The 25,868-nt window shown below is 42.0% G+C and overlaps 2 protein-coding genes across 2 annotated transcripts; both read left to right on the forward strand.

Moving 5' to 3' along the window:
- The first annotated feature begins 877 nt into the window (after positions 1 to 877).
- LOC146986602 (uncharacterized) lies at positions 878 to 7,230 on the forward strand. The gene is made up of 5 exons (XM_085780509.1): positions 878 to 906; positions 1,143 to 1,283; positions 1,896 to 2,069; positions 2,223 to 2,415; positions 6,382 to 7,230. The coding sequence occupies exons 1-4, from the start codon at positions 878 to 880 to the stop codon at positions 2,404 to 2,406; spliced, it is 528 nt and encodes a 175-aa protein (XP_085636635.1). The 3' UTR covers positions 2,407 to 2,415; positions 6,382 to 7,230.
- Positions 7,231 to 17,078: 9,848 nt separating this feature from the next.
- ciao2a (cytosolic iron-sulfur assembly component 2A) lies at positions 17,079 to 25,458 on the forward strand. The gene is made up of 5 exons (XM_085780640.1): positions 17,079 to 17,294; positions 20,680 to 20,844; positions 23,789 to 23,838; positions 23,966 to 24,011; positions 25,278 to 25,458. The coding sequence occupies exons 1-5, from the start codon at positions 17,180 to 17,182 to the stop codon at positions 25,376 to 25,378; spliced, it is 477 nt and encodes a 158-aa protein (XP_085636766.1). The 5' UTR covers positions 17,079 to 17,179; the 3' UTR covers positions 25,379 to 25,458.
- The last annotated feature ends 410 nt before the right edge of the window (positions 25,459 to 25,868 follow it).

A 25,868-nucleotide genomic window follows, 5' to 3' on the forward strand; every position in this document is an offset into this window, starting at 1 on the left:
GCGTCGTCCATGCTCACTTAACCCAAAAGAACAGCTAGGCAGCCCAGTCCAGAGAGCAACAGAGAGGGACAGCAGAGTAACAGGTGTGTGTGTCTGTGTCTGTGTACCTGCTGTAAAAGACAGGGTAATTCTATAATCTTAGAAGGCTGAAAATCCCTGGACATGTCTGCTCAAATTATTCAGCAGTATAAAGCTAAAGCATGTGTGGGCCTTCTGTCATATAGATATCTGACAGTAGCTCCAGCTATCAAAATACAGATGAGAATAGGGCAGAAGTTGTGGAAGAAGACAGTGTGGCCTGAAAGAGCTTCATGGTGAAGCAGAGGAAAGGGGGCCTTGAAAGGCCAGTCCAGGCCAAAAGATTTAAAAAAAAATGAGTTTTGTTTTTGCCCACCAGCCACAGCTCCACACTAAACCAGTTCTGAGTTCACTTTAATACACTTAAGCCATTCTTGCAGTTACAATGATAGGAACCTCAGTCAGTACTGAATCTGCTTTAAAAGAAAAAAAAAAAAACTGAAGCAATGTTGTCTTTTCCCTCTGTTTCTCATCAGAGTACACCAGAATGCCTCATTTATGTGTTAGAAAAAACCCCCAAAAAAACATTATTGTTGTTGTGAGTGACTATTGGGGTCAGGCACACCTGGATTAATCAGTTTGTCCAATAATGGCAGACGGGCTGGCTGAAGATCAGGGAGTAGTGCAGCTGTGCATAAAGCCAGTGATTTTAGCTTTCTTGTCTTAAAATGTACAGTAAGGGATACTGGAGCTTGGTTGGGGTGGCAGCACTGTTCGCGGCGGGTGCCGGAAAATTTCCCTTATTTTCAAATCCAAAACTTGACAGGTATGGTCTATCAGCCTGCATAGAAATTGACCAATGGGAGCCATCCGTCACGGCCACATCGAGTCTCCCTGATCCTCTCCCCGACACACAACCGCTTCCAGCCGCAGCTGCAGCCTGGTTGCTGCACACTGCACAGCCACAGACCGCGGCTCCAGGGCGCTAGACCCGGAGTCTCCCTGATCCTCTCTCCAACACACAGCCGCTTCCAGCTGCAGCTGCAGCATGGTCTAGCTGCACAGCCACAGACCGCGGCCCTGCGGAGTTACAGACCCCGTGTCTTCCTGTTCATCTCCCCCAGAGACAGCACCTTATATTGGAACGCGCGGCGAGCAGCCTCCCTGGAGAAGCTGCAGCTAAAGGCGGTGGTGCCCGTACCGGCGGTCGCCGCGGTCCCGTCATTACCGGCAGCTGGTGCACAGTGGCAGCAACGGGACCACAGGTACTGGAGCCGCCGCCACAGGGAGACTGGTCGCGCCGGGCGGGCGGGCTCAGAGCACTCTGTCTAGGGGAGAGAAGCAGGAAGACATGAGGTCTCTGGAGCCGCGGAGCCACAGTGTACAGAGCGGCGACCCCGTTCAGGCTGCAGCGGCGGTGCTGATACAGCGGATGTTATGTTGAACAGGTAAACTTTGGTTTTATTGTGGAAATTATGACTTTGAGTCCAACATTTTACTCCACATTCAAAGCTGTGTTTGGTTTCTGCTGGCAGGCTTGTTGCTGTTGCTCCGCTCTGCTCTGCAGAAGGGGGGTGTGTCGTGAGGAGGCTCCGAGGGGAGGGCCATACAAGCTCGGAGGGGAGGGGTAGTGTGTGTGTCGGGGGTGCTTTTTTCAAATTTTTCTCCTCGTCCTTCAAATCGTAGACCATCGCTTTAATTAGCTGTTTTCTCTCTATGTGACTGTGTAACCTGCTTCCTGTTGCTTCAGCTGTTGGACTTTGATTTTCTAAACTTGTTCTTTCTGAAGCTTCTTCAGCTCTGAACAGATGATGAGACACTGAATGCTGTCAACAAGGAGCTTTGTCCTCAACTCACTGTTTTTATTCTTCATTCAGATTGGGGGGCTGCAGTTTGTCAGAGACCTGCTGTTCTTCTCTGGTCTCAGCTCTGAAGTCCAACCCCTCCTACCTGAGAGAACTGGAGCTGAACTCCAACAAGCTGCAGGATTCAGTAGTGAAGGATCTGAGTGGTTTTCTGGAGAGTCCAGACTGTAGACTGAAGACTCTGAGGTCAGTTCACTGACTGTTACTGTTGTAGATCTTAGATCTTTGATCCAGAACTGAACCTGATTAATCTTTGTGTGTGTGTGTGTGTGTGTGTGTGTGCGTGTGTGCGTGTCTGAGTGATCTTCATTTCATCTTCTTCTTTTATTCTTTATTCAGATTGGTGAACTGCAGTTTGTCAGAGATCAGCTGTTCTTCTCTGGTCTCAGCTCTGAAGTCCAACCCCTCCCACCTGAGAGAACTGGACCTGAGAAACAACAAGCTGAGCTCTTCAGCTCTGCAGCAGCTTCATGATCTTGTGGAGAGTCCAGACTTTCGACTGGAGAATCTGAGGCGAGTCTGATCTGTAGCTGTTTCTACATCTGATGACTGTGGGAATTAAATAAATAGGGCTGTCAGTTTAACGCGTTAATTAGATTAATTAATTACACTGCAAATTAGCGCGTTAGAAAAATGAACGCAATTAATTCTGAGTGGCAATACATGTACACGGATAACAAATCATAACCGTTTAGAAAAATCAATAATCGTTTACACCATAGGTGTCAAAGTCAAGGCCCGCGGGCCGGGACCGGCCCGCCAGGCGGTCCAATCCGGCCCGCGGGACAAATGTTGGAGTTCCGTTTCTTTCGGCCCTCTCTCAGCAGTCTGCTGAGCTCACTCCCCCGCCCCTCCCTCACAGATTGAGTGAGCGCCACTTCTCCTCTCCCCCCCGCCCCTCCCTCAAGTTGCAGCGGACAACAGAGACACAGAGCCGCCGACTCTCACGTATTGACTACTACAACACAACAACAGCGGCTCGTTGCGTAGTGTAAGGACAGCACCGACATTCACCGCTAAAGTCCTGCTCTTGGTCCAGCTCGGCTCGAGTTCTCACTGGGCCTGAAAGTTAAAACCCAACACGGTCCGACCTGCTGATGAAGCCCCGGCGCGATGTGGCCGGACTCATTAGCGCAAATTCTCGATCCGAACCGGCGTGTCCGGTCGGGTTGGTGGGGCAGAACCGGCCTGGGGGCAGAACTGGCCCGGTGATAAGCCAGATATAACCTGTAGTTACGTATCCACGCACAGCTGGGAGCTCAAAGCAACAGAGGAGGGGAACAGAGAGAGACGAGAGGGACAGCGCAGCTACAGGTGTGTGTGTGTGTGTGCGTGCGTGCGTGTGTGTGTGTGTGAGAGAGAGAGAGGGAGATGTATTTTTCCTATAGCTACAATTTAATATCAGCCCAATACCTACAATTGTCTGTGTCATTTGCCACATGTGGTTTTGACCTAGAACTGACAGCCTTTTTAAGGATTTGCCTCTGACAAAAATATTAAGCCACTACTGGCTGCTAATTGGTGGAAACTCATAATTACATCATGGAAATAGTATAAATAGGCTATAGACCTATGTATATCCTATATTGCCATTCAGTTAAAAAAAATATTACAATATTACTTTTGGTTCATATTGCCCAGCCCTAAATTTCAGAATGTTCATATTTTTTTGTAAAAAGGATAGCTCATAAACTGTACACATCTTAATAATGTACTTTGCACAAAGTACAAAGGGAAAAATGTGGAGTTCTTGTTATTTACAGGTTAATATGCAAATGCGATCATTTTACTGTTCCGGCCCTCTTGAGATCAAATTAGGCCGAATGCGGCCCCTGAACTATAATGACTTTGACACCCCTGGTTTACACGCCTTTTTTCCCTCCTCCTCCTTCATTTCCTTCATTCATTTCCTCCTTCAGAGAGAAAGTCAACAGCAGCGGATAAGTGTGATCTCTCCCTCCGTACAAACGCTGTGTTCTGATCCAGATCCACTGTCAAAGTAAAGGTGACGCAGCTGTAAATGAGTAAAATAGTTAACAGCAGCGCTTTTATTATTAAACTCTGAACGGCTATGAGCTAAGCATAAGTTACCGTGGTGATCTAGCCGGGTTAAAAGAGAGCCACCTTTGTAGTACAGGAGAGCCTGGCTTTAGACTCAACATACGTCTAACCCACTAAACTGGCTTCACCCTCCGTCTCCTCTCTCTCTTCACGCTCTGAGCCGGTGAGGTGCGTTCACGCTCAGCACAACGTATGAACGGAGCGGAGCCCCGATGAGCCCCGCAGGCACACAAGCAGCGCGTCAACGCACCCCTTGAACCGAGTTGAAAATAGCGCCACTGAGCTTCTACGTTGATTGATTTTCTATCAAGATTCAAGCGCAGAAAAAATTGTAAACGCTGACACCCCTAGCGTCCTCACAGGCGCTTGGCTGGCTGCACAGGGAGCTGCTTTTCCTGCTCTCTCTGCGCCTGGTCAAACATCGACTCCACTCGCATCTATACCCGTCTGTATTCGGTTTTCCACACACACAGGTCTGTCTCTAGCTCTGTATGAATGGATGTGTGTGTCTCGCGTGCAGACGCAACTGACAAATAGACGGACAAGCAACAACTTAATTAATCATCATTTAATTATTTTATTTTGAAAATTGACCGGATTCTCTCGTCTTTTCTGAGCCTGACTTCCTGTCTGGTACGATCTGGTCTATCCAGCTTGACAATGGCGCCCGTGTGAAAAATACTGTAGAACTGAAGCGCTGCAGTGGCGCCCCACAACCCGAGATGTGCGACCAGGCAGACCGGTTAACATAGGCGCCGATCTGAAACGCACTTCACCAATAAAAATGTGGATTTCAAATCTTCTCTTCTAAGTGTATTCAATTGATTAGTCATGCAATACAATTTTGTAACGTCCTAGAATTTGAATTCTTTATTTGGGTACCTTTAGCAGATATAAGATTAAAATGCGATTAATTAGATTAATTAATTACAAATTTTATAATTAATTAGATTAATTTTTTTAATCGCCTGACAGCCCTATAAATAAAATGTAAAGTGCAGTAGGTGAACCTGTCAGGATATGACAGAAAATGCTGCAGCAACTTCAATGTGTCAATCAGTGATCCAAAAGTAAAGGTGTTGAGTCAAACAGGAACAATGAGGTTCACCTGTCACTCTCCTGTCACCTGAGAGTCTCTAGAAAACACCATGTTCACCTGTAATCAATCAAATCAAATCAAATTTTATTTGCCTGGCACTTTTCATACATAAAAGCAGTACTCAGATGTAGCGTCTTTTGTGCACACAAACCCATTACTTTCGCACTTGCAACCTACATGCGCATGTCCAAGGCGAACAGCTCCACAGACCTGCTTCTCTGGCCAGTGCTGTGTCAGCTTCCAATTCCCCCTCGGTCTGTGTCCCTCCTACCGTTAGAAAGGAGAAGAAAGCCCGTGTGTGAAAAGACATCGCCTGCAAGATGTAGAATGTGTATTAGAAGAGAAACACACATTTCAGGACCACTGACTTGTATTATCAAAACAGACATGTCCTGTGATTTTCAGCCTCAAGAGGACAATATCTGGCAGTATTCTTCGTTGTCTGGATGCACACATCCCTAAACAACCACAAGCTGAATATAAAAGCTGATGGCTGAATAAGATCCATTGAGTAATTGTATGCTTAAAGGGGTAGTTCAACATTTTGGCAAATTGGCCCATTGCCATAATCCCTATAGTCATAGCAGTAGGTTCGTTACCTTTAATTGTCGGTGCAAGCTGTTTTTAGAACAGCGGGGCAGAGCTGTGAGCTGCTCAGGGCTATGCTATGGAGGCTAAGGGAATTTCTTGGTTTCCCTCATCAAACTCATCAAATACACAATCCAACAACTCCACAACGCTCTGGTGGACAAGTTGTGACCTGCACATTCACCACGCCATGAGATAATAACAGAACGTTACCAGACAGAGTTGTTTTAGAGGTAAATTCATGCAAAACCGCTGATGCGCGTTGCGTTCAGGGACAGTTTTTCAGCAAGCAGACTCTGTATTTACCCTACCTCGAAAACGGCTCTGTTTTGTAACGTTCCGTTATTATCTCATAGCGTGGTGAATGTGCAGCTCACAACTTGTCCACGAAAGCGTTTTGGAGTTTTGGGATTGTGTATTTGATGAGTTTGATGAGGGAAACCAAGAAATTCCTTTAGCCTCCATAGCGTAGCTCTGAGCAGCTCGTCGCCCTGCTCCGCCGTTCTAAAAATAGCTTCCACCGACAAATAAAGGTAACGAACCTACTGCTATGACTATAGCGATTATGGCAATGGGCCAATTTGCCAAAATGTTGAACTATCCCTTTAATAATCCAATTATTTGATCAAATGTTTCAAAAATCGATAGATTAATCAACCATCAAAATACACACATACACACAGCATCACTGACTCATCACCTCCCTGAAACGTTACCTTCTTCTTATCTACAGGACACCATGAAAGAGAGAGAGGTGTGTGCATGCATGTGTCAGAAGTGCAGACTCTTAAACTGACCCTACACGAAGCCAAGATATGGATTTACTTCACCACAGGAGGTGAACGTTTATTTGCAGTTCCGGCCTCACTAATTTATTATTTCTCAGTAGCTTGGTCGTAACGTCGCTGTTTTCTACATCAAATAGCTTCTCAATAGTGAAGCTATTTTACTGATCATTAACGCAGTAGCATCCACAGAAGCTACATTTCCCCAGGCATTTTTAAACCTTAGCGCTTGATGTCACATGTATCCTTCTGCTTCCACAAGGCAAGGCAATGACTGTTAAATTCATCACAAACATACATGGTGCTTGTTAATTAATTAATTAATTAATTAATATACGTATACTGGACAAATATAACACAACAGACAAGCGATAGACTTGTCACAAATGTATACGGTGCTTGTGTGCTTTTAGTACAAAGAAAATAATAACAGGTGAGCTTCATTCCACGTGAGAAATTCCTGACCGCGCCTCTTTCCCCGACCTGACTAACTTCCTCTGCACCAGGATGACAGTAGCCATGTTTCCATCCAAAGTGATTCGAATTACTGGGAAATGCGCATTAAAAGAAATTCGAATCGTGTGTGTTTCCATCTACGGACAACAGAACAACATGATGTTAACATGCAGAACAAATTTAACACCACAAATTAGCGATAAACTCGTTGTATGGTGCTTGTGTGCTTTTCTTACCTGTCAGTACAAAGAAAAGAGAATCCCGGGTGAGCATTATTTCACATCAGTAATTCCCGACGTTCCTCTTTCCTGACCAAATAAATGCTTAATGTGCGACACAAAATGTGCAGTTCACTTACTTACGAAACTGAAATTGTATTCTTTTAATGCCTGTTTATAACACAGTTTATATTGTCAAATAAACCGCTTGACATGTTTAAATACATAGCAACATAACATTGATACATCAATTTGACCGTTCGGCGACAGCATGCCTCCATTATTATCATACGCAAGCTGCAGTTTGCTGACTCGATTCCCTCACATTAATATAATGAACAAATATAGTGCCACAAATTAGCAATAGACTCGTTGTAAACATGTACGCTGCTTATATGATTTTCCTACCTGTTAGTACAAAGAAAAGAATAACGGGTAAGCAGCATTTCACGTGAGTAAGTCCCAACCATTCCTCTTTCCTGACCAAATAAATGCTTAATGTGCGACACAAAATGTGCAGTTCACTTACTAACAAAAACGAAATTGTATCTCTTCTAATGCCAATTTATACCGCAGTTTACATAAGTTGAACAAACCGCTTGACATGTTTAAATACATAACAACAGAACATTAACACATAAACTTGACTGCTTGGCAACAGCATGCCTCCAGCATCATACGCTAGCTGCGGTTAGCTGAGTCAATCCTCTCACATTAATATATGCATAACAAATGTAATACCACAAATTAGCAATAAACCTGTCGTAAACATATATGGTGCTTGTGTGCTTTTCTTACCTTTTAGTACAAAGAAAAGAGAATAACCGGTGAGCATTTCATGTGAGTAATTCCCGACCGCTGTTCTTTCCTGACCAAATAAATGCTTAATGTGTGACACAAAATGTGCAGTTCACTTGCTAACAAAACCAAAATTGTATCTCTTTAATTCCAGTTTATAACACAATTTAAACAGTCAAACAAAACGCTAAACATTAATACATCAAATTGACTGCTTGGCAACAGCAGTAGATTTGTGCTTGTTTAATAATGCCCTCTATTGACATATTGGCTGGTGTGAAAACAGCGCAGAGCAGTGGTAAAATGTTCTCTCACAATGGTCCAGGATAATTACTGATTATAATTAAGTATATTAATGATTTTTCTTAATGTTTCAGATGTTCATGATTTATAATTTGTTGTGTGAGGTTCTCATTGTGATTTGCTCTAACAGGGTTGAGCACTTACCATGATTTGTAGTCTGTAAAGCAAAGTTTAGAGACTTGTTAATAAAGCTAACCTGGCTTAAATGTTTCATGTGTTGTTCAGATTGTCCTGAGACTGACGCTAACTTTCCCAATGTAATTGCTGTGTTGTATGTTGTGTCACAGGTAATATATTGTGCATTTTTATATTGCTTCATCATGTTTTTATCGCATATTTTGCCTGTGTGAGCTGACCTTTTTACCCGTTCAGTTAGATGGCTCACATTTATTTATCTAATGAATTTAGCTTGATTTGTTATACTTACCTCATGTTTAATGTTGAATGTGTTCTTAAGATCAATTTCATGTCATATAATGGATTATGTGGGGGTTTTCACGTTTTGTACAGTAACAATACAGTATATGATGCAATTTTTTTTCCTATTTCATAAGAACAGATTTGGGAGACTGATGGTGACTTTCCCATGTGATTGCTGTATTGTATGTTGTGTTATAGGGTAATATATTGTTGATTTTTATATTACTTCATCACTTTTTTATTGCATATTTTGCTTGTGTGAGCTGACCTTTTTACCTGTTCAGTTAAATGGCTCACATTTGTTTTTCTAGCTCTGAATTTAGCTTTGAATTTTTATCTCATGGTAAATCTTGAATGTGTTCTTAAAGCAGAAGTAAGTGATATATTTGTGTTAATATAAGTCTTAAATAGTTATATCTTCCGACAGCAATCACTTACATAGAGTGTTTGGACCGAAACACGGGTCTGTCAGTCACTCTGCTCTGCTCTGAGCCGAGGAGAAAACATTTATCGTATCCTACAGTTTTTATCCAATGAGGAGAGAGAACGGCATGCAGGGCTGTGTGTGCAGCCAAGGGACGCCGTGAATGTGGCGACGTAGGGACGAGGACTGTTATGGTGCGTTCAAGGAAACTCGTATTTTTCCGACCGTGAAGTCGTACCAGTTTTATCTGGTACGAGTTCACCGGTCGGAAGTTACGAGTGGCCGTTATAGTGACTTTCACCGGTAAAACAGGTCGGAAAAACACGAGTGGGTTGCCTGAAACGCTACAAAGTTGTAAGTTGTGACTTGAAGCTGTAATTTACGATTTCAAAAGCCTGCCTGGAACGCAGCATTAGCGAAAACGACCGGACCACTTACTTCTGCTTTAAGAGCCATTTCATGTCATATAATGGATTATGTGGGGGTGTTCACTTATGTTTTGTACAATATCAATATACACTACACTTGGATGTTATTTCTTTATCTATTTCATATGAACAGATTTGGGTATTTTATTGAGGATCTCAGTGTGACTGTCCTGGGACTGATGCTAACTTTCTCATGCCATTACTGAGTTGTATGCTGTATTACAGAAGAGAGCTGTGTAATAAAACCCTCATATTCCACCTGGCCGCCACCTGTGGTCTGTAAAAGCAACAGTAGTGTAGAGCTGCATTTCACAGATAAGGGTGACCTGTCACACATATATAGCACTTGTGTGCGTTTCTTACCTGTAAGTACAAAGAGCATCACTTCACGTGAGTAATTCCCGACCATCCCTCCTTCCTGGCCAGGGTGATTTCCTCTGCGCTAGGATGATGGTGTCAGTTGCTCACATTGTGATTGATGCTGCCGCTGCACACAGAGAAATACATGCTTAACCTTGTCACTCCTATAAATTCTGTAATATTCGCCTATCCAAGGCGTACCCAAAGTAAATTGAATGCTGTTCTTGAACTGTTTGGAGAATATGGATGGGCTTGGTCTCTTTTGAAAGGTATCACTCTGAAGTTTTTCCCCAAACTGAAATAATCACTATAAGTGCTACTATCATTGAGTAATCTAAGTGGGAGCACACTGAATTAGAATGTTTTTATTCTCGCCTGAATTTTTTTGTTGCAATCAGATGCCTGAAGATGAGTGTAGCTGAGAATTTTAGCTGGAAAACACAATGGGACTACAGCATGAAGCCTTACCTGGCCCCAGTTCAAATTTGATAACAATCCTGCTAAAAATGAGTATTTTACACATGTTTTTCTAAGTGTATATCTAGGCGTTTTCCTAAAGTTGCCATTGACAAACAATACATGCACCAAAGTGCAGCTTTTGCAAAGTTACGCATGAAAATGGCGGTGCTGCCTTTTCCCAGGGACCGTGAATGCAGCACATCGTTCGTTTCGTAATTTCATTGGCTATTCAATGCTACAGTTGTCATCGGGATCCGTTTCTATTGGCTGAAGCCATTCAGCGCTGTCGGAGGGGATGTTCCTCATGAGACACAGCCACTCATTCGCTATTGCAGGCGGCAGCCGGAGAGAGGGAGCTTGTGATTGGTCGAGTGAGCTGTCAATCGAAAGGTCAGAGGGCAGCGCCATTTTGTAAAGTGAAATAAACATTGTTTTCATGTAAACGCCGGACTTATGAGGAGAAATAAACGGATTTACTGGATATACAATGCGTAATTTCATAAGATGCAGCAGCGGGATGAGGTTATCTACCGGTACAACCGTGTGTTTTGGACTAAATACTTTACTGGATTGGATTTACTGGACTTTTCTGAATGTAACGACACCAAGTTTGTGGGGAAACCCTGTGATCCTGAGCCTGCCCTGACACAAATCGTGAGTTATATCGGCTTTTTACGAACTTTGTTAGCATGTTTATAGTCTGATTCGAGTGTTGCTGTGATGATTATATTTAGGAATGGTCGGCATATCTTTAATCACAAGAGTTTTAGCTTTCCAACGATATGTGGCATGACTATTTCAAGTGACTGGTGACATCCTCTGTGACACCTCCCTGATTAAAACCCCCCCGACGGCCCGCCGGCGGGCCGTCGGAATGGCAACAGGTTAATGGGTAGAGGGAAAGGGAGACTAGATAGTTTTATGTTAATAATGTTTATTTTGTTACCCATCGTATTCAAACCATACCACCATGCACTTACCGGTATATTAGTTATATTTATATTTATCAAGTAGAATACATTGTGTAAGAAGCTCGTGTGTGATTAGCAATTGGGCAAATTGCTAATTTCTTTTTTTTATTTTTATTATTCACATTTTAATTTTACAACATATAACAAAAACATCACGTACACATACACACACACAACACAAAGACATTCACCAGGAATTACAGACTATTACATATTTCAATGTACTTAGAAAACCATTGTGCCAACATTTCCCCAAAATTGCTAATTTTTAATTTCAAATATTTTTATTTGGATTTTTCAGACATTGGTTCATGTTGATCACAAAGTAGACAGTAGATCCTTATTTCAACAAACAATAAGTGCAGGGTTTAACAAGTACAATTAACAATCCTGCACGTAACAACCCCCCTCCCTTTACAGTACTGAGAGCATTTTTAAGGCACAGTTCAAAAGCTTATGGTGTATCCCCCTCACGGGGTCAGGCTGCAAATGCTTATGTCAAGGGCTAAATCTGAGCACCGTCATGTTGTTTGGGTATTATGAAAATATAATAAAAAAGGATCCCATGTTTTATAGAACTTTTTCTCTGAGCCGCCGATAGAGAAGCGCAGCATCTCCAACTTGAGACAGGACATTATGTCTTGAAGCCATTGGCTCAGCGTGGGCGAGGCAGCATCCCTCCATCTAAGCAGAATTGCGCGCCTGGCCAGAAGCAGGGCAAAACCGACCATATGTTGTTCGCTAAGTGTCAATTGTGGGTTGCCACCAGTGGCAATGCCAAATAAAGCTAGAGTGGGGCTAGGGGCAAAGTTCTTGCCCAAAATTTTAGATAACGTATTAAAAACATTGCTCCAGAATATCTGTAATTTGGGGCACATCCAATACATGTGGAAGAGGGTACCGTCGTTGGCTTTGCATTTGTCACAGATTGGTTTTGAGGGAAAGCTTGGTAGGTGAGAACGAATGTACTGTCTAACCTGTAAATATCGAAAAAAGTCGGTTTTTGGTAGGTTGTGTTTCACAGACAATTGGTTGAAGGAGGCAAAATATCCGTCCACAAACAGGTCTGCAAAACGTTTGATACCATTCCTGTGCCATGTCTTAAAAGTTGGGTCGGAGCACGAGGGAATGAAGAGGTGGTTAGAGGCAATTGGGCTCAGGAGGGAAAGGCGTTTTAAGCCAAAGACCTTCCGAAACTGTACCCATATCTTAAAGGTGTGACGCACCACAGGATTGTCTAGAGGTTTTGGGGAGGAGCCATCAAGGGGTGAACCTAAGAGTGCCTCGAGAGAGACATCTTTGCATGAATTGAGCTCCAAAAGGGTCCAGTCTGGGCCCTTAGACCGCAGATAAGAGTGGGTCCAGAAGGCCATGCAGCGAATGTTAGCGGCCCAATAGTAGTGGCGGAAGTCAGGGAGCCCCATACCTCCATCTTTTCTTGGCCTCTGAAGCAAAGTTTTGTTAAGCCTAGGCCTCTTACCCTGCCATATATACGAAGAAATGATTGAATTGAGTGACAGAAAAAATGAATTGGGAATAAATATTGGGATGCACTGGAATAGATATGTGAATTTCGGGAGGACATTCATTTTTATGGAGTTTATTCGTCCGGCAAGTGATAGCTTGAGGGGGGACCACTGTGTGAGCAAAGTCTTTACCTGATTTAGCAAGGCGAGAAAATTTTCTCTCAGAAGATTTTTGAATTGTCTTGTGACTGCTACTCCCAGATAGGTAAATTGTTTCCTTTCAATTTGAAATGGTATATTGCTATAATCAAGGCCAAGTGCCTCATTGTTGATTGGAAATAGCTGACTCTTATGCATGTTAACCTTGTACCCAGATATCGATCCAAACTGTTTGAGCAAGGCGAGCACTGTGGGTAGGGATGCAATCGGATCTGACAAATATAATAAGAGATCGTCTGCATATAGCGAGACTTTATGTTCGGTGTCTGCTCTCAAGATGCCGGGATGTTTAAATTATTTCGGAGGGCCACTGCAAGCGGTTCGATTGCTAGGTCGAAAAGGATCGGGCTCAGTGGGCATCCCTGACGGGTTCCACGGCTTAGGGTGAAAGATTGAGATATTATACTGTTTGTTTGAACTTTTGCAATGGGAGAGGTATAAAGTAACTTGATATAAGCTATAAATGATGGTCCAAATCCAAACTTCTCCAAGACCTTGAAAAGGTACACCCACTCCACCCGATCGAAAGCCTTTTCGGCATCTAAGGATACAACACACTCGGGTGTGTTGTTTGAGGTGGGGTACAGAATGTTAAATAAACGTCGGACATTAAAGAATGAGTGGCGGTTCTTAATAAAACCCGTCTGGTCTTGTGTTATTATTGAAGGGGCCACATCGTCCAGTCTATGTGCTAACGTCTTAGCGAAGATTTTCGCGTCCGTGTTCAGCAGAGAAATCGGCCTATATGAGGCGCAGTGAGCAGGGTCTTTTCCTTTCTTTGCTATAAGAACTATACGGGCCTCGTTCATTGATGGGGGAAGTGATCCCTGCTTAAGGGATTCAGTTAAGACCGTTGTCAAGAATGGAGATAGAAGCGTTGAGAACTTCTTGAAAAATTCGGCCGGAAGGCCGTCCGGGCCTGGCGATTTCCCAGATTGCATTGACGATATTGCTTGGGCTATTTCTGTCTGGGTAAGAGGTGCCTCCAATCCCCCTGCCACCTCAGGGGAAATTGTTGGAATGAACAGTGGGTCAAGAAATGCCTTAATTGATGCAGCATCATCATCGCATTGGGAGGTGTACAGTTCAGAGTAGAAATCCTTAAAGGTGTCATTTATTTTAGTGTGATCTACAGTGACCTCTCCACTTTTAGTGTTGATATTTTTTATGAGTTGTTTAGCCCTTTGCCCTTTTAGTTGGCTAGCCAAGAGCTTTCCGCATTTCTCGCCGTGTTCATAGTAGTTACTCTTGTTTTTTAACAGAATGTTCTGTGTTTGGTAGGTGGTAAGAAGGTCAAACCTAGTTTTTAGTTCCAGACGTTTGTTGTATAGTTCGGGGGTTTGAGTATGCGCATATTGTTGATCAATCTCTCTAATTTTGGATATCAAGTCTAGTTGGTCTTTCTGAGAAAGTCTTTTCTTATTTGCGGTGAATGCTATGATTTCCCCTCTTAAGTAAGCCTTAAGTGTATCCCAGATCACGAGAGCAGACACCTCTGGAGTGATGTTAGTTTCAAAAAAGAAGCTAATTTTTTGTTCAATAAATTTGACAAACTCGCTGTCTGAGAGTAGGGTTGAGCTAAAGCGCCACTGCCTCATGGGTTGTGGTGCATTAGGAAAAAATTGCTAATTTTTTAAGCTTCACCAAACCAACCTCACAGATGTTGTAGAGAAATGTAAATGAGAGATGAACAGGAATCACGGCAGCAACTTTAGCTCATAAATCACCATTACTACAGAGAGTCAGCTTTGCTAAAGTTAGTTAACTTTAATTACCAGTATCTAATGTCACATAATGTTACCACCTAAACCCACTAAAGTAATATAAAAACAACAATATAATGCAACAGAAATTGTATGGGATGTAAATGAGCCTTTAAATTTAATATGGGAATAAAGTTTAACACTCACCATCTTAATTGTCCTGTGACTTCAAGGGGGATGTGTTATCACGATCACGTGATAGCTGGAACTTCCAACTCTGACGCTGATTGGCTGAGATGAACCACGCTGATCTCACAATTGAATTGAAAATAGGGGGTTATGTTTTCAAATAATCATACAGAGGTTTTTAGTGATTATTAAATGTCTAATGTATTTAAGCTTTTCTGTCTTTCATACCATGTAGTGTTGGCAGATTTCTATTTTAAATTCCTGAATCCTTGGTCTTTTTGCGGACCATTTTACATTTGTGAATGTGGTATTTCCCGTACAAAATTAAAAGATTGAACAAAAAAATGTCCTTGCCCTTCAGCCTTTTCTCATCATAAAGGAGAATTGTCTTCTTTTTCTAAGTTTAAGCTTTATACCAGTTAAAGTTTTAAACAAAAGTCCAACTTCTACACAGAACAAGTTAACATAACAAAATTCATAAAAAGGGTGACAAACATTGTACACTTCCTGCTCACAGAAAGTACAGTTCACCTAAATATCTTTAAATTTGGAGACTGCCTGATTAACAGGCTAAATTAAATGTACAATCTTAACTGAAACTCCTTTATTTTGTATGTGACACAGTATACTGATGATGTCCACACTGAGTTTCATTTTATGTTTATAAATCTTGAGTTCCTAAATGGTTTAGCTGATGGAGTTGTAATTTCTTGGCAGAGTCTCCTTATAAGCAATAAAATATAGAAAGTACTGTGCGTGTTACACAGGAACAGGACAGATAAGTCTATTAGTTAAGCAATTAGATAAGTCTATTATAAGTCTATAAGCACTTACCATATATGTCTATTGGTGCTTTTTTTTGTCTGTAAAATTAATAACATTTATTTTTTTAAACGTGAAAAAATATAAAATATATTTTAATTAAAAAATCAGCTTGATCGCACTATATCATAGGTGTCAAAGTCAAGGCCCGCGGGCCGGGACCGGCCCGCCAGGCGGTCCAATCCGGCCCGCGGGACAAATGTTGGAGTTCCGTTTCTTTCGGCCCTCTCTCAGCAGTCTGCTGAGCTCACTCCCCCGCCCCTCCCTCACAGATTGAGTGAGCGCCACTTCTCCTCTCCCCCCCGCCCCTCCCTCCCTCCCTCAAGTTGCAGCGGACAACAGAGACACAGAGCCGCCGACTCTCACGTATTGACTACTACAACACAACAACAGCGGCTCGTTGCGTAGTGTAAGGACAGCACCGACATTCACCGCTAAAGTCCTGCTCTTGGTCCAGCTCGGCTCGAGTTCTCACTGGGCCTGAAAGTTAAAACCCAACACGGTCCGACCTGCTGATGAAGCCCCGGCGCGACGTGGCCGGACTCATTAGCGCAAATTCTCGATCCGAACCGGCGTGTCCGGTCGGGTTGGTGGGGCAGAACCGGCCTGGGGGCAGAACTGGCCCGGTGATAAGCCAGATATAACCTGTAGTTACGTATCCACGCACAGCTGGGAGCTCAAAGCAACAGAGGAGGGGAACAGAGAGAGAGGGACAGCGCAGCTACAGGTGTGTGTGTGCGTGTGCGTGCGTGTGTGTGTGTGTGTGTGTGAGAGAGAGAGAGCGAGAGAGAGAGAGGGAGATGTATTTTTCCTATAGCTACAATTTAATATCAGCCCAATACCTACAATTGTCTGTGTCATTTGCATGTGGTTTTGACCTAGAACTGACAGCCTTTTTAAGGATTTGCCTCTGACAAAAATATTAAGCCGCTACTGGCTGCTAATTGGTGGAAACTCATAATTACATCATGGAAATAGTATAAATAGGCTATAGGCCTATGTATATCCTATATTGCCATTCAGTTAAAAAAAATATTACAATATTACTTTTGGTTCATATTGCCCAGCCCTAAATTTCAGAATGTTCATATTTTTTTGTAAAAAGGATAGCTCATAAACTGTACACATCTTAATAATGTAGGCTACTTTGCACAAAGTACAAAGGGAAAAATGTGGAGTTCTTGTTATTTACAGGTTATGCAAATGCGATCATTTTACTGTTCCGGCCCTCTTGAGATCAAATTAGGCCGAATGCGGCCCCTGAACTATAATGACTTTGACACCCCTGCACTATATAGTGTCAGATAGGTCATCGACTTATTTTCCCTGAAACTACAACAGGAAGTAAAAGCAACCCAGACGGCGCTGATTGGCTGCGTGATGACGTCAGGTAGTCGTTGACGTACAGATCGAGATCTACGGAAGCCGCGCCGGTGGCAGCCGCACAGTTCCGTGTTGTTTTCCTGTCAAAGTCACTCGTTTTGTCTCGTTGGCTCCGTCTAATAATAATATGGCGTTTTCTCAAAAATGGCGCTAGCGTTCAGCCTCATCTCTAAGATCTTACAGCTGTCCGGACTTGGGAACAACAACAGGAATGAGCTGAGGAGCAGGAAGATGGAGGAGAAAGCGCTGGAAGTGTACGGTGAGTCCCGGGCAGGACGCAGCACAGGCCCGCGGTGCCGCCGAGCTGCTGTCGGCCGAGTCACGGAACCACTCCGGTGTTAACTTAATTAATGAGAGAATTACCGACACAAACCAACGGGTCACCGATCCGGTTTATAGGAGATAGTGGATCAAATAACAGTAAACACTTAGTTAGCAAAGTTCCGTGTTTATTGTGAAGCTAAAACTATGTGAAGACCGGTTAAATATCTGTTCACAAACGGCCTCAAATAAAACAATATAAGTCCGTGTCGGTGAATAAATACAGAGCCGAAGTGTTAAACATATAATAATAGTGTCATACAACATTAACAAGTCCATATAGTTTAAACTACAAGTTGGCGCAAGTGAAATGAAACAGAAATATGTGATTTAGTGAACGGAGTTTGGTTTGACTGTAGTGAAACTTACTGAACACAGGTTAAATACATGTTGTTCTCAACGGGCTGAAGAGGCCGTGCAGTTATTATTATTATTTTTTATTTTTAATATGGTGTAACTGTTGTTGTACATTATAGCTAGTTATTGCTGTAGGTCATACGTGACCTCCTCCATTGAGTTTGGTGGGGTCGTCATGAACGTCACATCTCGTCATATAGTCACATGAACGCATCATACTGGGATTTAAACCACGTCTGAATCAAGGTGTTTGTGAAACTTTTTTTTTTTTTTACGGATACACACACGGTCCTCCTAAACAACTTACCGTACTAACGTTTGCTGCCCAGCTCCTCAAATGCACGACCGATTTACCGTGATTTGACAATGAATAAAAGAAGCTTTCATTCATAAACACCATCACGGTTTCACATTGGTCGCTTACATTTATCAAATGTAGACAGTGTACAAACTTTGTACACTGTCTTGTATTAATTTAGCTTGACTTTCTGTGTGTGTTTAACGTAAAATAGATTGAATGTTAACGTAATACACTATGACTAACGGCTAAATCCAGAGCAGCAGAGCTCCATTAGCAATATAACCACATTAAAAATATACTTATAGTTAGTTATCTGGGCTGTTGAGTCAACAGTAAAGTAACACAGAGAGAAGGAGATGTGTATCTCACTCACCATGTTTGAAGAGGAGGACGGTCGGTCTCCTGTCTGTTAAACAGCCGTTGGCGGTTAGCGCTAGCAGTTAGCAGCTAGCAGCTAGCAGCTAGCCACTCCGACATAACGTTAATTCTCCTCGTTGAAAGTCCGAATCTCTTCTTGTTATTTTTTTCTCAGCTGTAGTTTTGGTGTCGGCTGCCGTCAGGTTTAATTCCAAGTTGCTGCTGTAGCGGGAGTTTAGTAAAATACATCTACTAATAACTCCAAATCTCTACCGTCCATACTTTTTGTTTATGTTATCTATCTCTTTTTTGTTGTTGTTGTTGTTGTTGTTATCTATCTCCCGCTCAGACCGTTTGATTTCAGTGACGTCGATAACATGCTGCAATTTGATTGGCTGGCTTCCCGTGGCATGATGCTGCGTTCAAGACGACTCGGAGTTCGGACTTTCCCAAGTTGAAAAACTTGATTTTTCGGCACAGCATAGTGCCAGCACATAGTACTGTGTGGCAACAGACATCAGTTATACATTTAACATACATGAGCAGACATCAACAGTAGACCAGACATTTACATACAGACTATACATTTAACACAGATGGAGTTTGGAGATGAGTGGAGTTCAAGATGCGTGACATCCAGACAACCGATTCTCAGAGAAGTCAGGGTAGATTTTTTTTCTCTGGCTTTACTGAGTGGGAGCTCTGGCGTTCCATTGCACTTTTTCTTGGTAGGAGATTGGAAAATCTTGAGTTCCAAGTTTATTTCAAACACAGCATTATAAATGATTTGATTTCAGTGACATCGACAACTTCAGAAAATAACAAGTTCTGTGTTGTGAAAAATGAATCAAAGGTCGTTCAGTTCGGCGTCAAAGTCGGAAATTACAGGTCGGAAATTCGGTGACGGCAACGAATCATGGCGGTACTCATTGTTAATGGTTTTCATGTAGTTTCATCCGCTTCCAAAATAAGCACTCATTATACATCAACAATCAGCCACAGTATTTTGAACTTCTTTTGGGCATCCATGTTTTTTCTCCTCCAAGCTAATAGGTTGAACACTATGATGTTGGAAGGTTGGAAATTTCCCAGTTGGAGTTCCGACTTCTCGGTTACTTCCAAGTTGTTTTGAACGCAGCATTAGTCCTGACTAGGGTTGCAAAGGGGTGGAAAAATTCCAGTAAATTTCCAGAAACTTTCCATGGGAAGTTAAACTGGGGAATTTTGGAAATATTCCAAATTGGAAACTTCCTATGGGAATTTATGGGAATTATTGAGAATTTATAGGAATTAACTGGAAATTGGGGGTAATTTAAACAAACTGTATCATATCTAGGGTGGCAAAGGGGCGGAAAATTTCTGGTAATTTTCCAGAAACTTTCCATGGGAAGTTAAAGCAGAAGTAAGTGATATATTTGTGTTAATATAAGTCTTAAATAGTTCTATCTTCCGACAGCAATCACTTACATAGAGTGTTTGGTCTGAAACACGGGTCTGTCAGTCCCTCTGCTCTGCTCTGAGTCGAGGAGAAAACATTTATCGTATCCTACAGTTTTTATCCAATGAGGAGAGAGAACGGCATGCAGGGCTGTGTGTGCAGCCAAGGGACGCCGTGAATGTGGCGACGTAGGGACGAGGACTGTTATGGTGCGTTCAAGGAACATACCAGTTCGATCTGGTACGAGTTCACGGGTCGGAAGTTACGAGTGGCCGTTATAGTGACTTTCACCGGTAAAACAGGTCGGAAAAACACGAGTGGGTTGCCTGGAACGCTACAAAGTCGTAAGTTGTGACTTGAAGCTGTAATTTACGATTTCAAAAGCCTGCCTGGAACGCAGCATTAGCCAAAACCACCGGATCACTTACTTCTGCTTTAAGCTGGGGAATTTTGGAAATATTCCAAATTGGAAACTTTCTATGGTTCCCTGTTAAGGGCCAGCCTTCAATTTTGTAAATTTTGTATTTATTCCCGTTTATTCCCATATATTCCCATTAATTCCCATATACGTATTCCCGTTAATTCCCATGGAAAGTTTCCAACTTTGAAAATTCCCAGAATTTTGCAACCCTAGTCCTGACTGATCACAGTTTGACAGCGGCATCATGACGACCGCCTCATGTGACACATCAGTGGTGTTGTGTTGTCTAACTTGTCGTCCTGCCCTCTCTCTCCTCTCTCCTCTCCTCTCCTCTCCTCTCCCCTCCTCTCCTCTCCTCTCCTCTCCTCTCCTCTCCTCTCCTCTCCTCTCCTCTCCTCTCCTCTCCTCTCCTCACCTCTCCTCTCCTCTCCTCTCCTCTCCGCCATCAGATGTGATCCGGTCGATCCGGGACCCGGAGAAGCCGAACACCCTGGAGGAGCTGGAGGTGGTGACGGAGAAGTGTGTGGAGGTCCAGGAGCTGGGGGAGGACGAGTACCTCATCATCATCAAGTTCTCTCCCACCGTCCCTCACTGCTCGCTGGCCACGCTGATCGGTCAGTCTCATACACACACACACACACACACACACACACACACACACACTGAGCTCAGTTTAAAGTCCATAATCCTCATTTTTAAACATTGTTAAAGCTGATTGTTTTTGTTTTTTTTGCCAATTAAAAAGGGTTTAGATGTTTGTTCATCTGGGTTCAGAGGTCGTCCACCACCGACCTCATTTAGTCACAGTGAGACGTTCGAGTACGACTTGATAAGCAGAGTGAATTTAACCCTTTACCTGCTCTGACTGATGCTCTGCTGCTGAACTAAACACAAGTTTTATAGATTTAAAGACAAATGCAAATATTATTATTATTATGCAAATCTGGTTGCTTGTCCGCTGTGTCTCTAACCCTCCTCTTCTCCATGTGCATTTGTTTCCAACAAAGCCGGTGAGAAATCAATCCATGGAGCGGTGGATAAGTAAGGGGTGATGTATAGTTAGGAGGTTGTTATGGAGAAATAAACCATTTATTTCTCCATAACAACCGACCAACTATACATTGTTGTTGAAGTTGTTTATTTATAGTAGGATAAGCCCCTTGAGTTGTAACAACTCATTTACGAGGGGGTCCTACACAAAAAACATCAAGACATAACATAACACAACTCAGCACAATACAATGAAAGGAAACAAGACAATACAATAATTCTGGATCCATTTTCCAGTGTTGCCTGATCTTGATCAGCTTTGGTGGTGATTTGGGGAGCTTAATTTTCCATATACAGTAAATGATCGAGTGATCGCTAAAGCAGTCCGACATAACTCCAGATTTAATAATCCTGTCAGGATGTGAGACCAATATCCAGTCCAGTAGAGAGTTTGTTTTTTTCGGTGACCCATGTTGGTTCATTTATTAGCTGGGTAAGATTTATGCCAATGAATTTTCTTTTAATTGTGTCGGATGACTTATCTAGCCAATTTCTATTAAAATCACCCAGTAAAATTAGTTCATTCATGGCAGATACGGATGTAATAGTATCCCGCATTATCCCGCTTATTACACAGTTTACGAGTGAAATAATTAATTTGAAACATAATGCTGATCAAAATACGACTTTCATTGATTTAAAATTGCATCATGGAGCGAATCTGCATGACTGGTCACATCCGCTGTTTTGCTGAGAGAGAAAATAACCATAACCATGACCCGGTAGTCGCCACTCTGTTATATCTATCGCTCTGCCATACACGTGTTAGGATGTGTGTATTTTGTGTAGTCTTTTCTGTCATAAACAAGAGATTAACTTTACTGAACAGACCGCAGAACGCAGCGATGGGCCAATCAGAGGGCAGCATTCAATAGAGCCGTGTAATAAGGTTATTTATCATCTACCATGTTACCATGTGTATATCTGTGTAGTCTTATCTGTCATCAACAAGAGATTACGGGTTATGGGGTTAGCGCGTTATGTTTGTGTGGGGGTGTCGCCATGGAGACGAGAGCTGGGACACCGGGTCGGAGGCTCTGAGGTTGGTTTTCAGCCAAGAGACGCTCCATTCTCCATTCATTAAACCATCACTAATACTGCAAAGCGGTTTAATTAAGGTAAAAATGTAGCCTAGTTAAGCTGAGTTCCTCTTTAAAGTTTGACAGCTTCAGAGACGCTGAGATTAAAAAGTTTAGTGAGTCTTTTCTTTACACCAACAAACTCTGTGACCTGATTAAAGTAGAAAAAGAAGGAGCCGGAGTTGATCATTATCTCCACAGACTATAACTGAAAGTTCGACCTTCGACCTCAGAGCTGCTGTTGGTGGTTGGGGAGCGGTGTAATCTGTCGTCTGCAGCCGTGTGTGTGTGTGTGTGTGTGTTTACACTGCAGAAACTTTTGGCAGGAGAACAGTTTTTCCTCTGGGAAACAAAACAAACACAAAGAAAAGAAAATGAACTAAAGTAGAGGAATTAAAAGTAAAGCCTGTGTGTGTGTGTGATATTTTCCTCTGTGGTTTAACTGTTGACGTCACATTAAGGCGAGACACTAACAGGCGAAAACACTGTTTTTTCATGCACTGATCAATTTAGAGATTTTGGGCTATTTTTCTTCCTTAACATGTATTCTTTCAGAAAATTCGAAAGAAACGGTAGAAAATCCACTTTAAGGTTTTTATTTATTTTACTTAATTTTGTCTCTTTCGTCAGTAGATTTATACTAAATTCACCAGAAGTTAGTCTGACCCGTGTCATGTCAGGTGTCGTTGTAAAGCTCTTTCTCTCATGAACAATGATGTAGGCTACAAAAATTGTTATTGCCTTTGTACCTGTAACCAATCGTAAAAGTAGGATTTACAATAACAATCTCTGTAATTCTACAGTCTTTAAAGGCCGTTTTCTCAGAAAGAGTTTTTCAGACTCAGACTCCTCTCTAGAAATCTCCACTTCAGCAGCACTTCCAGACACCAAACCTTCCACTTTGATCCCTTTCTATATTCTGAAGGTTTTTACAGAGGGGATTGTTGATATATCATTCACAGCCTCATTTATACAACATTTTATTACTAAAAACATGGAGACATTAGATGTTTCAGGGCTGGTGACAGTATTTTCTCATTTACAGAGTGATAAAAAGAGATATCCACAATCCTCCTCTGGAAAAACTAAAGACTCTAATATGTCAACAACATAAAACAAAGCAGCTTTATCCATTGTTCAGATTTCTGTTCTGGAAATATATGCAAATTAGCGCATATTGAATTAGATGTGGCCTCATTAACATATTTAAACCTAAAATTTGACAAAACTTGTAATAGAAAAAATATTTGTCTTAATGTGAGTGATAAACTTGGGAAGTTTCATGGTGATATCTGTTATAAATGTTTTTTCCCCTATTCACCTGCAGTGTCTCCCCTTAACGACGCATTGATCCAGACGGTTTAATAACGAACAGTTTGACGCCTTTAACGACATTATGTTGTGTGTGTGTGTGTGTGTGTGTGTGCAGGTCTGTGCTTACAGGTGAAGCTGCAAAGGTGTTTGCCATTTAAACACAAGGTGAGTTCACTGCACTTTGTAGATCACACATTTACACTCTTCTCTCTCTCTTTCTCCTGTTTCTACTTCTCTCGTGTCGTTTCTGCTTTTTAACGTCTTTGGTTTTTCTTATTTTGTCTCTCCTCAGCTGGACATTTACATTTCAGAAGGAACCCACTCCACAGAGGAGGACAGTGAGTATCTGCTCATCTCAGTCATAAACGTTCTGTCGTCACCTTGAGTCATGAGACGAGTCCACGTTTAAAGGGATAGTTCAACATTTAGTCAAATTGGCCCATTGCCATAATCCCTATAGTCACAGCAGTAGGTTCATTACCTTTAATTGTCGGTGCAAGGTGTTTTTAGAACGGCGGAGCAGAGCCGTGAGCTGCTCAGCGCTACGCTACGGAGGCTCATGGGATTTCTTGGTTTCCCTCATCAAATACACAATCCAACAACTCCACAACGTTGTTGTTTTAGAGGGAAATTCATGCAAAACCTCTGTTGCACGTTGCCTTCAGGGACAGCTTTTCATCAACAGTCTCTGTATTTCCCTCTAAAACAACTCTGTGTGGTAACGTTGTGTTATTATCTCATAGCGTGGTGAATGTGCAGCTCACAACTTGTCCACCAGAGCGTTGTGGAGTTGTTGGATTGTGTATTTGATGAGTTTGATGAGGGAAACCAAGAAATCCCATAATGAGCCTCCGTAGTGTAGCTCTGAGCAGCTCACGGCTCTGCTCCGCCGTTCTAAAAACAGCTTGCACCGACAACTAAAGGTAACGAACCTACTGCTATGACTATAGGGGTTATGGTGATGGGCCAGTTTGACAAAATGTTGAACTATCCCTTTAAACAAACAGCTGCACAAAGATCGTTCAGTTCTTTATATAAACTATCAGCATTAGCCATATTCTGAACACAATATACTGTAGTTATATGATTTAAATAGAAGAAGAAAGAAACGTGAACGTGTGGGAGCGTTCATTGAAAAATAAACTTTGATCTTTGCATTTTTATAGAAATTCATCAGTTTTTCCAACTAAACAATCAGACCTCTCTCTAGGAACTTTAGCTACACGAGCTGTATCAATTGAAGATAAAATAAATAAATGAAACAATTAAAAAAGTAAATTAAATTTAAAAAAGTAAAGATGAATTAATAGACACAGAAAAATAATTTTATGCAAGGTTAATAGCCTACAATAAATAACTAAAATAATCATATATTAAAAAAGTAAAATAAAATAGGGGCAGGAAAAGAGCAACAAATATAATGGAGTATACACACAAATCATAAATCAGATGTCTGTTTCAATCCAGATATTAACAAACTTTTCAATGACTCACGAGCAGAAAAAGTTTTGTTCTACTCATCTTTAATTAAGTTGTAATTCAGTTACTTTTTGGTTGAAGTAACTAGTAACTGTAACTAACGACATGTTTGTTTGTGTGTCCAGTCAACAAACAGATCAACGATAAGGAGCGAGTGGCCGCCGCCATGGAGAACCCCAACCTGAGAGAGATCGTGGAGCAGTGCGTCACCGAGCCGGACGACTGAGCCGGAGGAAGCCCCGCCCACGTCCCCATGAAGCCATGCCCATATCTCCATTAGGCCATGCCCCAAAGTCACTGTGTGTGTGTGTGTATAGGACTGTGACGACGGCGGCGGTCGCTCTGGGACTTAGTTTGTCTGATCACTGTGAACGCACTGCAAAAACACAAAACTTTTCCAAGAATTTTTGTCTCATTTCTTGTCAAAATGTCTCATTTCTAGTCAAAACTAATCTCTTTCCACTTAAAATAAGACTCATCACCTAAAAATCTACTTGTTTTTAGATCATTTTCACTTGTTTCAAACAAATTTTCACTTGAAATAAATAGAAAAATCTGCCAGTTTTTTGGCCTTGTAATAAGAGAGAAAATCTTGCTCCACTGTCAGATTTTTCTACTTATTTCAAGTGAAAATATTTTTAGTTAGTTAGTTTTAGTTTATTTCGGACATGTTAAAAGAAATAAAACATAATACAGAAATGGACAGACATAACAAA

This window comes from Trachurus japonicus, chromosome 6 (genome assembly GCF_045865225.1).
Source record: "Trachurus japonicus isolate A0001 chromosome 6, Traja_1.0".
NCBI lineage: Eukaryota > Metazoa > Chordata > Actinopteri > Carangiformes > Carangidae > Trachurus > Trachurus japonicus.

Coding starts and splice junctions, on each gene's coding strand:
- LOC146986602 (XM_085780509.1), top strand. CDS start 878: ATGGGAGCCATCCGTCACGGCCACATCGA. Junction 907..1,142: donor ATCCGTCACGGCCACATCGA/GTCTCCCTGATC, acceptor CATCTCCCCCAG/AGACAGCACCTTATATTGGA. Junction 1,284..1,895: donor TGGCAGCAACGGGACCACAG/GTACTGGAGCCG, acceptor TTCTTCATTCAG/ATTGGGGGGCTGCAGTTTGT.
- ciao2a (XM_085780640.1), top strand. CDS start 17,180: ATGGCGCTAGCGTTCAGCCTCATCTCTAAGATCTTACAGCTGTCCGGA. Junction 17,295..20,679: donor GAAAGCGCTGGAAGTGTACG/GTGAGTCCCGGG, acceptor CTCCGCCATCAG/ATGTGATCCGGTCGATCCGG. Junction 24,012..25,277: donor CCACTCCACAGAGGAGGACA/GTGAGTATCTGC, acceptor TTGTGTGTCCAG/TCAACAAACAGATCAACGAT.